The sequence below is a fragment of the Protopterus annectens genome, chromosome 4.part1, assembly GCF_019279795.1.
Source record: "Protopterus annectens isolate FY-2018-M chromosome 4.part1, PAN1.0, whole genome shotgun sequence".
Classification (NCBI taxonomy): Eukaryota; Metazoa; Chordata; order Ceratodontiformes; family Protopteridae; genus Protopterus; species Protopterus annectens.
The window spans coordinates 739,816,591-739,839,688 of record NC_056734.1 but is presented as its reverse complement, the minus strand read 5'-3'; the positions used below and the strand labels follow the sequence as shown (position 1 = coordinate 739,839,688).

Below are 23,098 nucleotides of genomic sequence, written 5' to 3'. Positions count from 1 at the left end.
CCAATCCCTCAGAGCCATACGCTCTAGAAAACTAAACCTTGTCACCACAATTAACAGAACATGCTGGAGGGATAGATTCCTATCCCACAGACTTCCCTTACTCTGGAACAAGCTACCTATCTATGTCGAGCAGAGTTTGTCACTAACACTCTTAAAGAAAAATCTCGATGAGTGGATGGGTCCTGGGAATCATTTCGGCTCCCCTGCTAGACAGGGGTGCAGGTAAATAGCATCCATGGGTGGCGAAAGCCAGGGAACCTTGTTGGCTAGGCTTATACAGGCCCTAGGGCTGATAGCCTAGTACCTACCTATGTAAACATTTCCAGGCAAACACCCTAAATCTTCTAGATTTTGTTGCATATTTGGGAGCTATACATATATATCCCCATTGTCTTTGTGAATAGCTTATCCAGTCTCTTCCCAATTCTTTCTAAGCTCCTCTGAGTGATACTTATAATTATCATGCAGTATTTTATATACTTTACTAATTATTCCTTTTTTGAAGGCAGCTTCTGTTCTAGATTCTTTTAAAAACGCTACCAGTGTTGGTCTTTCATTCAGGAGCCCCCAAATTCTTTCCCTTTGCCTATACTTTGATATAAATCCTTGATAGGATAGGCAATCTCTAACCTGCAGTCCAAATAAATTCTTGGCCTCTTCCCATTCTTTTCTAGTCATTTGCTCCCAATACCTTGGTTCCTTTGCCAGTTTTCTCCAAAACATTCCAGCCCCCTCTTGTCTGTATCCCTGACCACAGTCATCCCTATCGGCAAAATCTCTCTTCTCCATCCTCATGCTGGTTTGGTTCTTAGAAAACTCCCTACTACTATTTTATGAATATAATACCATGTATGATTGTTGTTCTCTGCATCCAAAATCCCAATCTCTCCTTATTTCTTGATCTTCCTCCCTGTATCAGCATCATTCTTTTCCACTTTTAATTATAGTTTTCTGCTTGTGCTGTGTATAAGAACCTTAACTGTGTTGTTAAAACACCCCCTCTAATTGGATAGTCATAGTCTGCTTTGTTCTATTGGAAAATCAGCTTATCCCACTTGAACCCTTGCTGTCTTCCCTTCCCAGATAAAATCCTTCAACTCTTTTTTTAGTTGCTATCCACATCATCTCCTCTGATTGATAAAAAAAAATATGCCTGACCTGTGTATAAGATTAAAGGGACTATAAACATTTTATTGGCTTGTATCTTAGTATCCATATCCAAATAACAAAGCTTCCAGTTTCTCAGTTTTTGTATTATGTTCTGTTTAGTCTCTTCCCATATATCCTTAGCTCAGGTGTATAACAAATGGAGGTGTGACAGGCAAGAAAGAGGTAGAAATATTTTTGGGAGTGTAATGAGCTGGCAGACTTTAGGGATTCCCTGCAGACCACTTTGTCAGAGATGCTGCGTGAGCAGATTGAGTTGACTGGGGAAGATGATTGTTTTGAGTTATGATATAGAATCAGAATTGCCTAGACACAGTAAAGCCTTTCTGAGTCTAATTATGGTGGCTGCCAGAAAAGCAATTGCTAGAAAATTAAACTCAAAAAGTCTAGACCAACTTTACTAGAAGTAGTAAATATAGTAACAGAGATAAAACAACTGGAATTGGAATCTTTAGAAAAGGGAAGGAGCAAACTACATAGGAAAAAATGGGAATTGTGGGAACAGTATATACAGAGCAGGAATGAAGTCTGAGGCAGGATTTCAATGAGCCATCCAATGCTTAACTGACAATGACTGGATGGATTATAAGTGATGTGTAATGTTTGCAACTACAGTTGTTTCAATTGTGTCTGCGATGTATACGGTTTGCAACTGAAGTGGTATCATTTTGTTTATTTATATAAATTTAAGATCGCCTATGTTGTTGTTTCTTTTGGCTTTTTTCCCGGTTAGGGGTCGCCACAGCGGAACTCCGATCCGTTAATGATTGGCAGTAGATTTTTACATGCCGAGTTGCCGGCTCTGATGCACAACCTTCAACGAAGGTACGCCCATTCACACGTCTCCACACCGAAGACACACTAGCTGAGAATCGAACAGGACAACGTCTTACTGTGAGGCGATAGCACTACCGCAGCACCACCACTGCAGTTAAGAAAAGTCCGCCTATGTCATATGTGAAAATTTAATAAAGATGTTTGTTGGGGGGAAAAATTAGATGTCTTGCTATATAGCTACCATCTGGCTTATGTAAATTTAACAGAGGGAAAAAAAACTTTTTACAATCTGAAATAAAATCATAGAACATTAGCTATATCTGCATCACATGTGAGATACCTAGTATGTCCATTGTTGCAATAGGTACTTTACCCTGTGCTGAAGAGGGCAGGTATTGTAAAAAGATGTGTCTTTGCAGCATTATAACAATAAGAACTTTTAAGCACCTGTATCATATGTTCTCTTTTCCATTTATTGCATCAGAAGTGGCTAAAAATTCATTGACAGTAGTTAAGAAATCTTGTTCTGTGGGACAGGCTTAATTCCAGGATAATTAGTTTGTGTTATCATCTAACTTAAGTTTTCCCACTAGTTATATTTAACAACTTTCTGTGGAAATGACAGCTACTCACTGATTGGAAGAGATCTTAAGTTCCAATTATTAAGAGAGGAGATGAGCAAAACGTAACTGTCATCTAGTAAGTCTCATATTTAATCATAGGGAAATGTTTCAAACTTATAATACAACATCTAATAAGATAGAACAATTTTGGTGCTAAACTCAGTCTGAGTAAGTTTGTCTTTATTAAGGGAATATCAATTTTAGAATGTCAAAACTTTTATGACAAGGTGCCATTTACAGAAGAAAATGGTAGACTGTTTGGTTGTTTATTTGGATGTAAACAAAGCATTTGATTCCTTATTACATGATCAAATAGCAATATGCATGGAAAGAAACTAGAATGCTAAATGGTTAACTGATGTGTTTACTTTAAAGGTACAAGATGTAACTGGCAATATGCTTCAATACGAGTTCCCCATAGGTCAGTATTGGGTCCACTACTGTTTAGTATGGTGTTCTTTAAGTTGCCCACTTCTGACAAATTTGGGTGTATAAATATGCAGATGATTGTAAAGAGTGGGGTGTAATAAACAACTATAAGGACACGGATGATTTGAACTAATAAATGGATACCCAACATGAATGGGCAGCTAAAGTAGGACTTAAGTTTAATTACAGAAAATGTAAAGTTGTACAGTTTGGAGAGCATCAGAAGTTAAGGATAATGGGGAACAGTGAACTAGAAATAGTTAATCAGGTTAGGGATCTTGGTACAATTATAAACAGGGATTTAGCAGCTTTGCGCTTCATATACAAGTTATCAAATACAAATCATTAAGGAAAATGTGGTTATTACTGAGTACACTTGATACTAGAGAACCTAAGGTACCAAAGCTGCTTTTTAGATCTTTAATTAGGCTTATTATTGAATATAATTGGATCTTTTGTTCTCTATCAGTGAATGATATTGCATCTGTAGAACATATTTAAAAATATTTTGCCAAAATAAAGTATGTTAAAAATGTATCGTATGAAGACACTGAAGCATTTGACTCTTTTGTAGTCTGTTGTATAGAATAATGAGGGAAAATTGTGATCAGCCTTCTCTTAATGTAGAACTAAGGAACAGTCTGGGCTTGCTTAAAAGAACAATATCCTGTGCTATGATATGGAGGATCTGTCTAGAGAAACTGAGTAATAAAAGAACTGTAAAGAAAAGTAACTATATTGCACAGCGTGCATGGAACAAATTACCTAAGAGACTTGCAATCTTTTGGAGGAATTTAAGAAAAGGTTAGATTATTATGTATTAGATAATAGAAAGGCATAGCATGAAGGAGACTACAATACTGAAGGTCTAATAGACCAGTAACAGCTTGATATGAACTATGTAACTATGTAATGTCTGTTTTTAACAGATTTTAGAAAATATCAGCAGTGTGTCTGATTCAGCCTGGCTGTGTTGCATAAAGGGATAAAGCCCTATGACCCAGATGACTTAAGTTTGATCAATGGCTCAGGCACTGGAAGAGTAGAGCATGGGGTGATGTAATTAAATGGCTTATGTTGATTTGCTCATTCTAGAAGGAAATATTTAGTGATCCAGGATAACTGATTTGCTGCCTTTGCCCATGGAGGCCTACATTACAAACAGTAGCCGTAGGACAAGGGTATGATCATATCCTAATGCAAGCACTCGCGCAAACACACACACACACACACACGCCAGTTGGAGGGCATGGAATGCTCCCACAGTGGTGCAGGTAACGATGCATCAGCTACCTGCCACCAACGGTAGGGTGAATTCCATAACAGAATCATCCTTCAGAATTGTCTGTGTGATTGTCAGACCAGAGATTGCTACTATAGAGGTAGGACAGCAAAGTGACAGTGGAGGAGTCTGTAAGGCTGGTAAGCATAGAAATGGTGAAAAATGACCTAGAAAAAAATCAGATTCCAGACAGTAATAGATGCTTATTAAAGTGAAAGCGGTTGATTCTGTGTGCCTTCAGGCACTTGGGTGTGCATGTGGTACTGCAGAAGAAATGGCTATTGTAGCCATGAGTGGTACGATCATGCAAATGTATGATTGGCTTGTTCTTCAGAAATTTGCCTGAAGATGTTGCAGTGCAGAATTTAGACTTTCTTTTTACAGATTAACTACTGTTATTTGGAGGGTATATAGCTTTAATGATGATCAACTAGTTCCGGTAATTTGCATATCACATGGTAGAGACGTTTCACATTAGAAAGTACACTTCAATGAGGCTGCAGCACATATCTTGAGTCTTTCATCTGTTGGCCTTCAAAATACTGTATGATGGTAGAAAAGAAATACTTGCTATTGCGGAAGACCTGTATCTGCAGAGTTAAAAAAAAATTTCCTTTCAAGACTTTGTGTTTGGAACTACTGAAGTGTAATTCATTATAGAAATATAACGCTAAGTTTCACATTCCTGGAATGTGTGACTAGGAATTTGGTAGAGAGCTGCAGGTTTGCGATCCTGAAACTCCTAACTGGAAGTGGATTAACTGAGACACCCAAAAAAAAAAAAAAAAAAAACCACTTGAGTCCTCTTCACCTGTATTTGAAGAAACAAACTAAACAAAACCCTAGGCTGAAAACTGTGGACTACACAAGGTTTTTACAATTGTAAACATTTTCATCTTTATGAAGACTTCTGAATAAACAAGTTAATATTTGTGATTTTATGTAGATGTTATTTTTCTAGTTCAAAGACCGTGGTCATACTGCTACTGTAACTTTGATCCAGGAAGTTACTTCAGAGCCATAGCTTAGCTTGCTCATGTAGTGCCTGGTGCTGTTCTGTGATCTGGCAGCCCTCAAATCTTAATTTGAGGAGCAAGGAAAAACAGTTCCATTTCCCTGCCTGGTGCTACTTAGCTGACTAGTTAGCCAGTAGAAGTCTGTTTTTTCCTGAACAGTACCCCTCAACTTCAGGGTGCAGAACGAAAAAGAAAATTTATACTTGTGTCAACCATTGCAAACTACTTAGACCACACACAAAGTGCTGGAACCCTTCCTTACTTCCCTCCTTATGTCCAGACAAAGGCAGTATTAGAATTAATTTCTGTACTGGCATACAGAAATATTGGTGTAGACAAAAAGTACTGGAACTGCACTACCAGTTGATAGAATTGTGACCCTTAACACCTTGCTGACAAGGAAGCTGCCCTTCAGTACTCCTTGCTATTATTCTGTGGTAGTAAATGCAATTTTCTGTAAATATTAGTTTGAAATTCTATCTCCTCTTTGTTGAATTTTAGAGAGATTTACAGAAAAGTGTGAATTAGCTGTAAAGTCTGAAAAGTTGCACTGTACTCCATGTTACTGAGGAAGAAGCATTTTTTTCATTTAACTTTTGTTTATCTTGATAAAAGACAAAATAGCAACACTTTGAGAGAAAATCAGTAATTATGAGTGCAAAAATAATTTGCCATTTAGTCATCATTTTTTCTACAAGAGTCGCCCTCCTCCAGAAACTGTAGATGTTTATGGCACTGAGCTGATAACTTAGATTGCTGTGAGGTTTCCCTGATCCCATTAGCCCCTTATGCCCTGTCATTAGTGAAACCTGGCCACCCCTAAAGAGCTGGCAGCATTCTCAGCATCCGGTGAAGGACTTTAAGTATTATGTTTCTGTGCATGTGGAGTTGCTGTAATTGTCATATCTTCTAGATGACCTGCAGTAGTTCTGTGGTGTGAGACTGTCAGTTGGGAAGATCCCAGAGTTTTCCCCATCTTGAAGAGCCATCGCAGAGGACCATTGTCATGCACACGTGATTATCTGCGGATATTTTCTGGATCCCTCAGGCCTTCCCTGAGAAAGAGCTTTTGTTAGCCAGTCAGTCCATGTTTATGGAGCTGTTGGTACAGGCCAAACATCTGCAGTTAAAAAAAGCTATACGTGCTACCCTGCAGCAGGAAGAGACCTGGAGTTAGTTTTTTTTTTGTGTGTTTTTTACTTCTAGCTGTCTCACTGATGGGTTGTGTACTGTGTTTATCTTTAAGACCTGTGATATCTTCAGCCTCTTTCAGAGGTGTGTAATATATATCATATGGTCTTTTATCCTGTATGTGTTGTGTAGTCTGAAAGTAAATAAAACAAAGACTGCTCCAAAGAGTCTTGCCTTTTCCATTATGCTGGCATACCAAGTTTTACATGGTGTCAAAAAGTAATTGTAAATACTTTGCTTCAGCTGTCATTTGGGAAGTGTTACAACTTTAGCCACCACAAAACCTTTTTCTCCAGTGTAGTTGATCTCAGAACTGGAAATTGCAGATCCAGATTTTTCATTTATTCCTGACTGTGAACAGAAAATCCAAGTACCTTGAAGAGGCGTACACTGCTCTTTCTGTGTATTTCACTTTTGAGAGAAATAAAAATTGCTGTGATAAGATGCAAGTCACAAAGTAAATATCAGCTGAAGAGGAATCTGCTGCATGTCCACCACCTGTTCTTTATGAGAATACAAGGTCCCGCTAAGTATGTTGCCGCTTATCTTACTCATTTAAAGAACTGACCCACAGACTGTGAATGTTGTAAATTGTGATTCATTAGCATGAGACAATTGTATGCAGTATCAGAAATGATCATGTTAGTGCCAGATTCCTGAGGGAAAAATCAGGCTTAACATTAAATAAAGCAGTTGATGTGTACTTTGTGTGAAATTACTTGATTACAGATTAAAAAGCACACAGAAATATGTACGCTTGCTTACAAGATAGAAATGTCTAAAATGAGTCATGAAGACTTTGCTAGGCATGTGAGGTATGAAAAATGTATTAATGGTAAGTTCTGCAGGAGGTGTAGTTGCAAGTATGAAAAAAATTTTGTGATTAATGTGTAGAAAAATAAGACATTTTGCTAAAGTTTGTAAGATAAAGAAAACTAATTTTTAACTAAAAAGGATGTATTGGAACAGAGCACAAAAGATTCACTGCTTGTGGGCACAATTTGTTTTGAAAATGTACGCAAAGTAGTGTAAAGGATAAAAATGTAGAAAAGCTACAATCAGGTAATATAAGTCTGGGAATAAAAAGTGTGGAGTTTAGAGCAGACAGTAACAAAGGCTATAATGTTTTTGTCTTGATTATTGAGTCACCAAGTTTGAATGATATCCTTTTGAAATACTATTGTCTAAATTGCTTTGTTGTTCTGCTTATGTAAAATTGTTGCATCAGAAAATGTATAAGGATAAAAAGTACAAGCCAGGCCAGTGATATAGTGGGAAAAGCCCTGACTGTAGTTTAATGACCCTAGTCTGATAAGTGGTTCATGGGTTGACTGAGCTGGAAAGGATGATAAGCATTCCTATCCTGCTGGGGGGGGCTGAACCATGTGCCATAGTAGTCCTCCAGAGGAAGGAGGCAGGACTGTGACATGGAGGTGTGCATGTGGCATATCGATCCACCAACTTGTGATAGTCGTGCTGCAAGCAATAGGGGAAGGCGTTGTGGCTCATGTGGTGATGAGTCATACATTCCCCTACCAGGAGAGGGTGTAGGCCATTAAACACATCCCCTCATTGCCAGGATATTGATGAGGATGCAAGCAATCCTCTTGGCTGCCTGTATGATAAACCCCCCAATTACCTTTAGGGTCAGAAAGCATGCACGCTGATTGGTATTAATGAGTGTGAAGATGTACATATTGGTTTGGGCTGTTTCCCAGGAGTTTATCATATTCAGACATCCTTAAGTGTTAGTGGAGAAAGTTCCAGCGTCTTTGAGGAGAAGCTAAACCACATGGAGGGTTATGGGTGTGATAAAGAAATAGCTTGAGCCTGCAGAATGGGTTAACAATTTTAATACTTTAGTGAAATCCAATAAATTTGTATTTGTACTGAACTCCAAATTTTTAATAAAGCTGTAAAAAGTGAACTTTGCTACACTTTGTATGACACAAGTGCTGTCTGCTATGTGAAGAAAAAAGTATTTTTTGTGCTTGTTGCATACTGGAAATTTTAGCAAATTAGGTTTTATGAAGAAGGTTCCAATTTGTGTTTTTTTAGTTTGCCTGGGGGAAAAAAATAATTTTTAAGACTTGTATTTTGGTTGTATCAGCAGCACACAAGATTTTTCAGTGAACTATTGCCCAGGTCCTCAAATGGCTTAAAGGTGCCGTTGATACAATTCATGACGTACTGTTTTGAGATCAGACCAAGTGAAGCATTATCGGAATCCGGTTCATTTGCTGAATGCATAGAGACCGAACAGTCTGAAGTTGAAGAAAATTAATTGTAAAACTTAAATTATAAAAGGGAAAGGTTTCCTATTACTGTTTCAAGGTCTGAAAACACGTGCTAAGAGACCAGGAACATTGGAGAAATGCTTTTTTCTGAGAACATTAGATTTATTGGTATAATGCATCTCTCAAAGTTCATTTTGATTGTCTTATATAAGTTTGCCATTAAAGGGGTTATTGGAACATGATGTTGAAAGCTTTGATAAGTAAAGCAAAAACACCCACATTTTAAATGTTCTAATGTAAGTGAGTGAGTCACATTACAGGTAGATGTCAGCCAAAGTGAAATTAATGCAGCAATTCTACAGGAAGATAAACCTACAGCTTTTGTGGCATTCCAAGAAAGGTATGCTCAGCAGAAGGAAAAAAAAATCTGTTTGCCATAGTATGTGACAGTAAGATGCTCCATTGACATATTTATGGGAAAATGATGGTTGGAACAAACAATATACTGTTGGTGTGTATTGAAGAAGTCATTGTAAAAATCGCAAAGTGGTCTGTTGCATATGTTGTTGGGACATATAAGCCAGGAAAAGTTGTTTATTCACCACAAATGCTTAATTCTTTATATGTGCAAGTGCAGCAAAGTTTTCTTACTGTGGAACTGGAAGTAAATTGGGCAGTTTGGCAGTTGTCTGACTGTAAAGAAGTTTAAGGAGCTTCAGTTGTGGACCGAGCACGATCTGCAGATGCTTTGAGGAGTAGCTATGAAAGGATAGCCTGAACAGATGCTTAAGGCTGATTTACAGAATCTGATCAGCGTAAAGCATGTTGACAAGAGTACAAGTCACACACAGGAACAATGAAGTGTGAAGAAAGGTCATACCATTTGTTATACTGACTTAGAATGTCAGTGCAAATAGGGTAAGAGATTCAGAGCTATACAGCAGACTAGTAATCCAGCAGTTAATTTCTTCTCTATTCCAGGAAGGCCTTGGAGAAAAGTAAGTTTTGCTTTGTTTCAGTTTCAAGGCTTGTATGTGTGATCATTGTAGGTCATTTTTCAAAGTTTCCTGATGTCAGGAAGTTAAGGTGTAATAAGTATATTTGAAACTGTGTTTTCAGGGTATAGGGTTTCAAGTATGATAATATCTGATAGTGGTTCTCCAATATCTGGATATGAAATTAAAATGATTTTCATTGTAGCGTGGATTACATGTGATGTCTAGTCTTAACTGCCCATAGACAAATGGTCAAGTTGAGGAAATTGTAACAGATTTAAAAAAAAAAGTGGTATGAAAAAGCACAAAGCATTAACAATCACTGGTACAGTTATTTCTTTTAAATAAAGGAATACTGCCTTTCAGTGCCATGTCTTTTTCTAACCCCTCTGTTAATGGGTCATAGGGAAGAAAGTAGAATGCATTTGTCTTATTATAGTCTGAAAATGTTATATTTGAGAGACTGAAACAAAGTTATAGCAAAATCTCCTTCCTTTTAGGGATGAAATCCCAACACAGGATTGATGAGTCCAGGTGTTTAGAGCAATCCCTTCAACTACATTATTTTATTTTTAAAAACAAAATAAACCCAGTTCCAAGTACTCCTCGGGAGACTGACTACAGATCATTCCTTTTATAGGTTTTATTGGAGGAAGTACTTTTTGTCATTGTAGACTTTTTCAGAATTCAGTTCTTACACCTAAGTGTTAGTCCCCTTTCGAAGGAAGGTTTGGAACTGGATATATTTTGTTTTTAGAAATAATTTAGTTCATGGGATTGCTGTGAATACTTAGAGACTCGACAATCTTATGTTCAAATTTTGATTTGTCCAGATGCATACTCCCTGTATATGGCTAGGTTGGATTGGAGATGCTAGAGTCTGCACCCGCGGGTGACATTTGTCTTCTTTAAGGATAAAGGAAAAGTGAAAGGACAGTTCTATGGGCAAGCAGTTGAAGGAGATTGCTTATGAAGCAGTGTGAGCAAGCCAGATAATTTTGTGTGTTGCTGAGAACAAATCAGAGACACTTGATGAAAGTGAGCATTTCTTTATGCTAAACTGCATTTAATTCAGGAATTATGTTCATGATACTTCAAGTCAACAGGCAGTTGGAGAGGTGACTGGAGATCTGTCCAGATAGGTATCCCAAGATGCATTTCTGATAGAAGTTAAGTAGAAGTAATCATGCTGCTTCTGAGCATCCTGATAGACTGACTATATTCAGCAAATTTATTAGTTAAGGAGAAAAGTGACTTAAACAGCTCGGTTAAGATCACTTTAATAACTTAAACTCTTAATGCCATTAGCCTTCCAAAAAGAGTTTGCTAAAATATGATTTAAACGTTTAATACATCACATAAAACAACCAGTGAAATATAAATCTAATTTTGTAGTTGGTGGGTACAATTGATATTAGTTACCAACTCAGGGAAATGTATTTAAAGGTGTATATGCATTCATGTTGTGTCTTGCACCTGAATAACTTTTAGCTGTAAGTACATGAGCTTCGAGCAACTGAACACAGAGTAAGCGAATAGAAGGCTCCATTTGGTCAGCAAAGCACTGTACTTTTGGCACAGTCATGATAATGCATGTCATCTGGGTTAAGGCATTACGTAAGAAGGTGGTTCTTTCATTCATACTATCTTAGGAATTGTTGTTAAATCAACAAACAGGAAAAAGAGGTGGCATTTAGGTTAAATAAATGAGTCTATTACAATGCATAGTAGTTTTTTATGCAGATTGGATCATAGCAGTACATGCTAATGTACTTTGGAGTTCAAGCCTTAATGTGTGATTTTTTTTTTTTTTTTTTTTACCCATCCCTATGTTTAATGTTGTAAAATCTGTTTCTTTCAAACTAACATCAGTATTCATTTGCCCAACTGAAAAAGTGTTAATCTGAGACCAAGTAACTAAGCCAGTGTGTTTTTTTTTTTTTTTTTTACAGCAAGGAGTGGTGACAGTGGACTTCAGAACCGTTCTAATGGTAGCAGAGAAGAATTTCTTTCCTCTCCTTCCTCAAAGAATGTGAATGAAACAGGTTAGTAACAAACTGAGAGATGTTCTTGTAGTTAATTACACTTTTTACTGTTAAAATAAAACTGAGAGATAAGTCTTTCTAAAGAGAAGTCTAATAAATGCCTTATATACAGACTTTTTATAGCATGCAGGAGATGAGAAATTGAAATGTCATATCCTTCATGAAAGGACAGAAAAATATATTGCAGGAGAGCATGAAATATGGTCAGAAAAGTATTCCTGCCCACCTGCTTCTCTTGCCCTGAGAAAGGAACTTGAAGGAAAGAGATGGGCTTGTAATGATGTCTGGTGAGCTGTTAACTTTTTCAGAGCCACACAGCTGCTTGCATCATCTATACTAAGTACATTCTAATTAAGAGGAATGTAAATAGAGACATCAATATGTCACAAATAGAAAATGTGTCCTTCAGGAGTTAACTTAATGAAGCTTATGAAAGAAAAAAATGCAGTTTAAAAATGTATACATTTGCAACTTCAGAAATCAACTCCTCTTTGGGATTAAAATGTTTCATAGGTGCTTAGAAAGCACATTTGTTTGCACCACAATATTTGGTTCTTTTTCGCAGTTTTGACTTCTAAGACATTAATTGCAGGTATTACTTCAGCCAGACTGGTTTCTAAGATGCACTCTTACTTCTTGTGAACTCTCTGTAGCATTCCATAATGACAGGCTTGTCGGTCAAAATCTTTAGCTGCCATTCTTTTCTGCACTTTTAGAATTCAGGAGAGAAATTTCCTACTGTAGATAGTAGTGCCAGGGGAGAGAAAAACATTTAAAATACTATGCTTTTTTTTTTGTTATATTTCAGATTAACACATTTCTAAAGATGTATTTAAGCTCTGTAAAGTCCATATTCTGTGTGTTTTTTGTGGCTTGGAAAGGTATATAACTTTGTGACCTTTCTCTGTGAATTTAAAAATAGTTTAAAGGAAAAGAAAGTACACAAAGCCTTGTAATTGAAAGTAAACTGTACTTTTGTGCAGCTAGAGGAAGGACCTAACTGCTTGAATATAACTAAGTTTTATAAAAGAGTCAGAAAGCCAGGGGGTCATAAAAATGTGAATTAATTTGTTCAAGAAGGTGCAAGAACCTATTTTGAGGGGAAGAACTGTTTTTGATGTGATGAAACAACGCCAGTTTCTTTAGGAACAGAAACAGTAAGCTAAAATGTATATGACTGGAGTTGAAACCAGTGTAAAGTCAATCACTCTTGCTTGGAAGAGATTTGCATCCACATATGTGTAAGTGCTTTGGTTGCCTTATTTTAGTAACTTCTAATAGTTTAGTCCAGTTCTACCTTAATTTACAGCCCGCTTGGTTTATGCATCTGTAAGACAGCTTTTTCTTAACATTTTCGGTTTGAGTAAATAAATGATCTGAAGTAGTTGACTTCATTTATTCTGCACATATGGGTATACGGATCCGATTCGGATCAGAGCCGGCAAAACTTTTCAAGCATCAGCTCCAAGCTCCTCCCTTACCTATATAACATCACTTCCTCCTGTCTAGCCCCAGATCTCGTTTGCCACTCTAAGAGTTAGCATCGTGGTCTCTGAGCTCTAAGCAAGGTGGTAAGGTTTTTTGGTCTTTTTTTGTGATAGTTGAGTGTGAATACCTTTCCCTTTTTTTCCTCCCTTCGCGTTTGATCGTGTTAGTTGTTAAAAAAAAAAAAAAAAAAAAAGTTACAAGTGTTTTTGTTTGTGATGCTTTGTTCCCGCCTAGGCCCAATCCCTGTTTTAAGTGTGTGTGTGTGGGCCATTAAGGCTTTTACTGTCTCTACTATGGCTGAACAGCCTAAGGTTCTTTTTAAGAAGTGCACAGAGTGTGGTCACAAGCTCTCACCAGCCGATGGCCACACTCTGTGTTTTATGTTTAGTAATCACCCATCTGTCTGCATCCTGTGACATTTGTTCAGGCTTTGAAGGATCACCGGCTAAGCTTGTGGCTAAGGGTCTGCTACCAGCTTCTGCCCTAGAGTCTGCCTCTGTTTCCTCCCCAGCCAGTGACACTGTGCAGGCAGGGACTCAACCTCCCACCAGGCCTGCTTCATCGGAGTCATCCCAGAGAGGTAGGGACAGAAGGGATAAGGAGAAGCGCCACAAGGAGAGGGACAGGCCCAGAAAACGATCACCGGATAGGGAGTCTTTCTCCAGCCCCTCTTCAAAGGCACCCAGGTCTCGTTCTCCTTGGCTCCGCTCTCCCAGTTTCTCGCCGGAGCCGACGCAGCCGAGGCACATCCCTCAGGTCCGGCCCAGACCCAAGTCGGATGCTTCTTCCAGGTCGACTCGGAGCGTCTCCGACCTGGTTATGGACAGGCTGATAAGGAGGTTCATCCAGAACCATATTCAGATGGGGGTCTTACCAGGGCCCTCTCCCATTGGAGAGGGTCCTCCTCCTTCAACTATGTTCCACCCTATTGCTCCTTCCCCGATCCGACCCGATGCTTCAAGGTTCTCTGGTCCGAGACCTTTCGGAGCTGTTGGGTCGGCGCCGATGGTTCTCCTTTCCTCGACGTCGGCCGTTACCTTGAGTTCCTCGGATCCAGGAGAGACTCTGAGCCGTGGTCGGGGAGTTGGACCCGAGGGTCGAGATCTCGCTCTTTCGGATCCCATCCTCGATGCCCGGACTACCCCTCCGTCGGCTCTGATCCCTGCTTCGGTGCCGGTCAATGCCTCTTCCTTACGTTCTACGGAGGTGTGCTCTCCATCGGCATTCAGGGCAGTGGAAAGGGTTCTCTCCCGGGGGTTGAGACCACAGCTCACCTACTCGGATCCTACCCAGACCCCTCTGATTTTGGATTCTGCTCCCATTACCCTGTCTCAGGGATAGCTCGTGCTAAAGCAACCCCAGGTTGTTCCCCTCAGGGAAGCCCCGGAGGCTTATGAATCATCTCCAGAGTCTCCCATTGAAGAGGAACCTCGTAAGCGCAAATGTAAGAGGAGGCACTTGGACTCCCCTGAGTCCATTACCACTGATACGGACTTGGATGAAGGAGAGGGTTCCCCCAGATCACCTACTGAGGGCGTCTCTTTCTGAGACATTATGGAGATCCTCCGCCAAAGAGGAGGTTGGTCAGCCCCGAAACCCTCTGCGGATGAGTCCGTATTCCTGGAGGCCTTTGGTGTGGGCCCATCTACTGTCTGGATCTCCCCTCCAGCTGACCCTTTGGTGGACCTCATCACCACTAGGGCATGGAAGGATCCTGACACCGTAGAGCCTGTACGCAAAAGGCCAGACAAAATTCTTTCCCCGCCGTCAGACAGGCAGGCATGGTCCAAAGGAGCCCCGGTAGACGCTTTGGTGGTTGCAGCTGCCACAAAGAAGGAACTGGCACAGGAGAGTACCTCGGTTCATCCACCAGACAGAGTCTAGGTCGATGGATCGTTTCGAGAAGCGCATGTACTCGTCAGCGATATTTTCTATTCATGCGCTGAATTACTTAGCACATGTTATACGACTGCAGCGAGACCTTGTATCGGAACCGAGTTGCCCCCGGAGTCTCTGTCGCAACAGGACAAGCAGTCTTTCACTGTGAAGATGACTACACTGAAATCAGTGACGAAATACCTATATGCGTCTCCTCTCTCATGCTACGGAGGGAGCCGCTAGAGCTGCTGGTACAGGCATTGCCTTGAGGCATCATGCCTGGATCAGGCTTTGTCAATTTGCGGACCCCTTTAAGGCGTCTTTCATCAGCGCCCCCTTTCAGTGGATCATCCCTCTTTGGGAAGACTGTACGTGACACACTAACCCAGAGTGAGAAGGACAGAAAGACTTTGTCAGCCGTCGGAATCCGCTTCTCTAACCCCCAGAGATCCTATTCCAGGAACCAAAAGGGGCAAAAGAAGATGTTCCGGAAATCACAGTCCTTTCTTGACACTCGGGAATATTCGTCCCCTAGAGGCAGAGGGAGACCAGACTGACTCCGTCCCAGAGGCAGAGGGGATCCCAGAAACTTTGGGTCTAGGGAACCTTTTTCCGATAGACCTGCACAGCAACCCTGAGGGGTTGCCCGGCTGCTGTACTCTGGAGGCAGTCGGGGGAAGATTTTCCTTACATCCAGCGGCATTGGAGTCCATTACTGCAGACTGCTGGGTGTTAAACATCATATCCAGAGGATATTCTATCCCCTTCATTTTATGTCCCATAACTCCAGCATGCCTTCCAGATGTTCCACCCGCTCACAGGGAGGCTGCACCCTTAGAGGTTTCGAAGCTGCTACAAAAACGAGCCATCGAGCCGGTCCCTCCAGATCAGGCATCTACTCCAGGTTCTTTTTAGTGCCAAAGAAGACTGGGGACCTCAGGCCCATTCTGGACCTGTCTATCCTCAACCTGTCGGTAGAGAAACAAAAATTCTGGATGGTCACTCTACAGTCCATTCTACCATTTCTGAGAGAATGCGACTGGATGTGCTCGTTAGACCTCCAGGACGCTTACTATCACATCAAGGTCCACAGGAGCTCCTGAAGGTTTCTACACTTTCGGCTAGGGGCCAGTCACTTTGAATTCAGAGCCCTACCCTTTGGTCTCACCACAGCCCCCAGGGTGTTCACCAAGGTTATGGCGGTCATAGCTGTTCACTTGAGACTTCAGGGCATTCAGGTATTCCCCTACGTAGACGACTGGCTCTTTGCTGCATCCACCAAACGTCTCTTGTGTCAGGCCCTACACGTCTTCCTCGGTCTGGCTCACAAGTTAGGCATCACGATCAATATCAACAAGTCCCACCTGGCTCTGGTTCAGATCATAGACTTCATCAGGGCACGGTTGGATTCGATTCAGTCAAAGATTTTTCTCACCCCGGAAAGGATAGAAAATCTCAGACTCCATGTATCGGCTATCTTGGATCACTCTGTAGTCGCAGCAGCCGATGTTCTCAGGGCCTGAGTTCGATGGCAGCCGCAATCTCTATCCTCCCTCTTGCATGTCTTCACATGAGTCCTTCAGTGGACTCTAGCAGTTCAATGGTCCTGGCTGGACCTTCCGATGAATTTCCACATCCGCATCAATCGGACATGCAGAACGTCACTCCAGTGGTGGCTTCAATCAGCGGACATTTTCGCGGGGCGCAGCTTTCTAGCCCCTCCGGCTCGAGCCACGGTGACCAAGGACGCTTCCCAGCTCTGGTGGGGGGGGCACTTCCTGGGAAGAATGTTTCAGGCCACGTGGTCCCCTCCAGAGACCAAGCCTACACATCAATGTCCTGGAGATGAGGGTAGTGCTTTTAGCATTGAGAGCCTTCCACCCTATCCTACCTCCGGGGACAGTAGCCATTCAGTCAGACAACATGTCTGTAGTCTGGTATATAAACAAACCGGGAGGGACCCGATCCTACCCACTTTGTCGCGAGGCCATGAGGGTTTGGGAGTGGGCCATTTCCACCAGCCAGTTTCTCATAGCAACGCACATCCCAGGACGCTTCAACATTCTAGCAGACAGTCTCAGCAGGGCAATCCTTCTGCCTTAGGAGTGGTCTCTGAAACAATCAGTGGCGGAGAAGATCTTCCGTGTTTGGGGTCAACCTTGCTGCAATCTCTTCGCATCTCCTTCCAATGCGAAGTGCGGCAATTTCTTCGCTCTGATCCCCCCTCCATGCTTGGCCTCCTGGGCTACAGTATGCTTATCCCCCTCTTATTCCGCAGTTCCTTCAGAGAGCTTGCCGGCTGCAGTGCTAAGTCATTCTCATAGCTCCCTTCTGGCCACGTCAAGTGTGGTTTCCCTTCCTATGGTCTCACCTGTTGTCTCCCCCATGGACTCTAGATCCATGCCCGGATCTGATTTTTCATCCGTCAGGCTTGCCCCTGCCCAACCTGGACAGTCTCAAGCTAACTGCGTGGCTGCTGCAGTTCCCATGATCATCAGGACTCCCGGACTTTCGTCCCCTGTTAAGAATATTCTGGTAGCTTCTCTTAAAGCCTCCACTAGGAAACTCTACAATAGCAAGTGGAGACGTTTTTGCGTTTGGGCCTCTCAGTGCAATCTGAACCCGTTTACAGCCCCCATTCGGTCATACTGGATTTTCTGGCCGATCTTTTTCGATCAGGCTGTTGCTTGAGGACTGACGTCAGGTAGTCAGTGGTATAAAGGAAGGCAGCCGTCGCCATTACATCAGTCTACCTTGCCGTGGAGCCCGAAGCAAAAACAGTTCACATGAGTGCCAGACATCCGCTACCTGAGATTTCGTTTCCAAGTTGAAGTCTTCTAAAGCTAAGTACCCCATTGGGGATCGTTTTGTCTTGCACTAATCTGTCAGAAAAAGTTAATAATTGTCTCGCCTGTGGAAAGCAAATACCACACCAAGACTTCCATTCTTACTACGTCACTTGTCTAATGTCACTTGTCTAGGCCCAGACCACGACGTCCCCCGTTATCGCTTCTGTGCTTTAACGCCAAAACTATCCATTGTCAGGCCCTTATTGTAGCCAGATATTTTTGTTTACAGTCCTCGAATTCCGATACGGCTTTGATAAGCCATCTGACTGCAGATCTTCCAGAAAAGCGTAAAGATAGACAGACCGCACAGGTCCAAACCTTCCGATGATGCTTCCGTTAAGCTAGTAGTCAGTCTTCTGGTACTTAGTGAGGCACTTTCTCACCCCCTGATACATGCTTCAGTTGATTTGCAGGCCACCATCAAGAGCCTTTCAGAGTCCAGTATGCCGCAGAACTCTCCTTCGTCTAAGGATCCTCTGGTAGTCTGTGTCTTGGATGGATCCGAAGCTGCTGAGCATGCACTAGCTTCCGAGGAAGTCATTCGCACCACCGAGTCTCAAGACAAAACAAAACCTTCTTTTTACCATTCTTTCGAAAACAGCCAAGTTCCTTAGGCCCAGGGTTCGAACCACACCCAAGAAACTGACTACCCACTCTCAGGCATGTGCTACCTTGCCTCAGTCTCAAATGCTTAAAATGGAAGAAGACCTTATCATGCTGATTAGGGAAAGCCAAGCCACCCCTTCAAAAAGGAAGAGAGATCTGTCTCCAGTAGTTTTGTCTGAACAAGAGTCTGATGAATCTGATACATCTTACTGTGAAGACATGCAGCCCCTCTCCACTTATGAGGATTCTGATGCAGAGGAATCCATTCCTTCAGCCTCTCCTCCATAAGATTTTTCCCTTAGGGGAAACCCTGCATACCTTAAGGGAGCATTTCCAGTGGGAGAGTCAGGACTACCCTCAATCTAAAAAGAGACTCAGGGAATTCCTAGATCTTCTGCAGCACAGACCCTTAGCCACCCCCCCCCCCCCCCCAGTCCTGGATGATGTTTTCCTTGAATCCAGCTTGACTCCAGATGTCCTCCCTCCTGCTTCCAGAAAACCAGACTGGTACTGTAGAGTCCCTGACTCACATAAATATCTTTTTTAAAAATCCTACAGCTCACCCTGAGGTCATTTCTCAAGGGCCAAAAGGGAATAAAGCAACCTCTGCTAAGAATCCCACCCTCTCAGACAGGAGTTCCCGAGCATTGGACAGGGTAAACAAGTATACACCTCGGCTACTCTTGCTGTCAAGGCACTAAATTGTCAGTTTCATATGCTTAAATATCAGCAACATAACTTGGAACTCCTTAAGCAAAAAATGTCTTCCTTTCCTGCATGGGCAGAATCTAAAGATTTACCGAACTTGATGCATTCTGCAAGTCAAGTAACTAAACACACTTTACACTGTGGTATTGATGCCCTAGAAGCTTTTTGCAGGGCAGCAGTCACTGGATCTGTCAGAAGCCATGCATGGCTTAAGGAACAACCCCTGCCAAACCATGTCAAATCTAAATTGTTAGATGCACCCTTGCACAAAGATAACTTATTTAGCACTAAGGCAGAAGAGGTCTTAAAAAAGATGAAAGAAAAGCAAAATGTATGCAAACAAAGATTTCTTACAGGTCCAGCCCCCTACGTTCAGCAGGCATTTTCCATCCAAGCACTGGTCCTTTCCTGGTCCGAGTAAACAGGCCCAGTGGAAACAGACCCCCCAGACAGCAGCCCCTGGGAATGCAGAGATCTAAGCAGTGGACTACCTCCACTTCAAAACCAGGGAGTTCTAAGCCACCCCCTTATGATAAGAACTCATAATGACTCACCTCCTCCCTACCTCCCCTCCACCCACTTTCACATACCCGTAGGAGGAAAAAATTCCTTTCTCTCAAGCACCTGGGCCACCATTACCAAGGACCAATGAGTTCTAAACATTGTGTCTCAGGAATACAAATTCTTCTTCCACACCCTTCCAACCCAAAAAGGGTTCCTAGATCTACCACCAACTCAGTGGGCAGAGGCTCAAAAGCAAATCCATTTCGTGCTCTCTCTGAGGGCAGTAGAGCACGTTCCTGCAGAACAGATAGGCCAAGGCTTCTACTCCAGGCTTTTTCTAGTGCCCAGCAAAGAGGGTACCTGGCACCCCTTCCTCTATCTAGCCATTCTAAACACCTTCCTGGTGATCCCAAATTTCAAAATGCTCACCCTCCAGCAGCTGCTTACCCATGCTCTCCAAGGATGCTTGGCTAGCCACCCTGAACCTGAGGCCTACCTCCACATTTCTATCAGGGAATCATGCAGAACATGTCTCCGTTTCAGGGCAGGATCTCAACACTTTCAGTTCTCTGTACTTCCCTTTGGCTTATCTACTGCTCCCAGAGTTTTCACAAAATGCCTGGCTCCGGCCATTGCCTTTTGGAGGCAAAAAATTTTCAAATTTACCCCTACTTAGACGACTGCCTTATTCAGGCAGACAGCCAGGAAAAGTTGCTCAAAGACCTGGCCTTTATAAAGAGCCTATTAACCTCCCTAGGGTACACACTCAACGAAAAGAAATCCAAACAGGTGCCCACCCAAAGGATAATCTTCCTGGGAGCAAGCCTGGACACAGCATCCCAGATGGCATACCTTACATCAGAGAAACAAATTTTCCTGTCAGCTTACTTCGATCAACTGGCCACCAGGCTCCAGCTCTCTGCAAGGAAAATCCTGCAAGCCCTGGGGTTCATGGCATCTTGCATACTCCTCATTCTATATGCCAGACTTGCATATAAGGAAACTTCAGTGGTACATAAAGAGGCTTTGGTGTCAACACTCTCAAGACCTGGAAACTCTTCTACCTATTATTCCTTGCCCACCAAAGAAATTCCTTTCTCAGGCAACAGCCTGCTCCCACAACAAGGGACTGCCTTTCTCCCCACACCCTGCTGCCCAGATCCTCAGCACAGATGCTTCGGACTATGCTTGGGGTGCACACCTGGACAGCAGGGTGCATACAGGGGCAGTGGAGCCCGCAGCAAATCCCCCTGCACATCAGTCAAAAAGAGATGATGGCTGTGCAGCAGGCTTTGATAGCTTTCAGACCCCTTCTCTCTCCAGGGGCCCTCCTGATCAAAACAGACACCACCACTGTGATGTGGTACATCAGCAAGCAGGGAGGGACTCACTCCTACCCTCTGTGCAGGCTGGCCATGGTCCTTTAGCTCACCGCCTCTTCCATGCAACTACACCTGTTAGCACAATACCTTCCAGGCTCTGTCAACTCCCTGGCAGACCAATTAAGCAGCAAGCTTTTGGACCCACACAAGTGGCAGCTCAGTAGAAGTACCTTCACCCTAATAGCTCAGTAATGGGAACCCCGAAGGTCGACCTTTTTGCCTCCCACACCCAACCATCAGCTCAGCAAATTCTGCACCAGGGAGCATCACTGCTTGGCTTGGAAAGTTGATCCCCTGTCCTTTCCCTGGGTCAACCTCTCTGTCTATACCTTTCCTCCCCTACCTCTCATCCCCAGGGTACTGCTCAAAATAAGGGAGGAAAAACCAAGGATCATTCTCAGTGTCAGACTGGCCCACCAGCACTGGTACCCTTGCTGCGCAGCCTGTCTCCGCTGCCTATATTGCACCTTTCTCACATTCCAAACCTCCTAACTCATACGGAAGGGGAATTCCTGCACCCCCAACTGCAGACACTGAATTTGGCAGCTTGGCTTATTCCATAGCCCCGGACCAATTTGCCATCCTCAGCAAACAGGTTCTGGATGTTATCTGTGAGGCCAGATGCCCTAGCACCAGAAAGTCTTATGCAGATAAATGGAATTGGACCCTAACTTTGTCCTGGAAAAACTCACCCTGCCTCCTTTTGAACAAGCTTCTTCTGCAGAGATAAAATCTCTCTGCTGGAAGACTGCCTTCCTTCTGGCCATCACTTCAGCCAGAAGAGAGTCTGAGCTGCAAGCACTCATGGCTGTGGAACCCTTCATCATCATCCATGCAGACAGGGTATCCCTCAGAACTAACCCATCCTTCATGCACAAGGTGGTGTCCACTGTGGCTCTCAACCAATCCATCCATTTGCCCACCTTCTTTCCTAATCCCCCAAACAAAGGGGAAAGTATTATGCACTCTCTAAATGTGCACAGACAGCTCAGATACTATCTGGACAGGACTAAACCCATCAGAAAGTCTTATCAATTGCTGGTTAGCTGTGCTACAGGGGCAGAAGGCAAAGCCATCTTCAAGCAAACCATTTCTAAATCGATAGCACACTGCATCCATTTCTACTACAACAGCATGTTAAGCCTCCCCCAAAGGGGGTCAGGACACACACCACCAGAGCAGCCTCCACCTCTGCAGCTTTCCTCAGAGGAGTCCCCACCAGGGACATCCTGGAGGCTGCCACCTGGACATCTGCTCACACTTTTACCAAGCATTATCACCTGCCTCTCTTCTCCAAATCCACGGCAGGGTTTGCCTCTGCAGACGTGCAGGGCATCCTAACCAGCCTCTAGCTTCCTTGACTGCCTCCACCCATTTCCTCAGCTTTGGGAATCTACCCAAATGTGATGACTGCAGCAGTGAAAAACGAAGAATATAGTACAGTTGTGTACACTTACCATAAATGTAGATGTTTGAGTGTATTCACTGTTGCAGTTCTGGTTTCCCTCCTGCCATCACCCTTTTTTTCTCTTTTGTTACCCTTCTTCCTTGTTGTTCTCCTTTCCTTACAAGGGGACATATTGGTATTTATTTTCCACTTGGTCGGGCTCTTCCACCAGAACCTGGCCTTCTACTTTGGGGGCTCCTGACAGGTTGGGCAAGAAAAACTGATGTAATGGCTTCTGCTGCCTTCCTTTATACCACGGACAATCTGACGTCAGTACCTCAAGTGACAGCAACCAATGCAGAAATACTAAGTATGAAGTTTTCTAAACACATGCTTCTGGAGCATTCCTGCCCGGGCCTCTGCTGAAAACAGGATCTGTGGAACCTAGTCAGACTTTCCCTGTCAACAAATGTTAAAATAAAAAATAAAGTCTCTGGTATTCAGGCCAGCCGAGAGCTACCCTGGCAGGGATAA

At 42.7% G+C, this 23,098-nt stretch overlaps 1 protein-coding gene across 1 annotated transcript in view; it reads left to right on the top strand.

Annotated features, from left to right (window-relative positions):
- Positions 1 to 23,098, top strand: part of LOC122801280 (arf-GAP with coiled-coil, ANK repeat and PH domain-containing protein 2-like) — a 2,104,317-nt gene that overhangs the window by 1,383,932 nt on the left and 697,287 nt on the right. Inside the window, exon 18 of the mRNA XM_044070827.1 lies at positions 11,670 to 11,762. Coding sequence (XP_043926762.1) covers positions 11,670 to 11,762 — 93 coding nt within the window. The remainder of the gene's footprint in view (positions 1 to 11,669; positions 11,763 to 23,098) is intronic.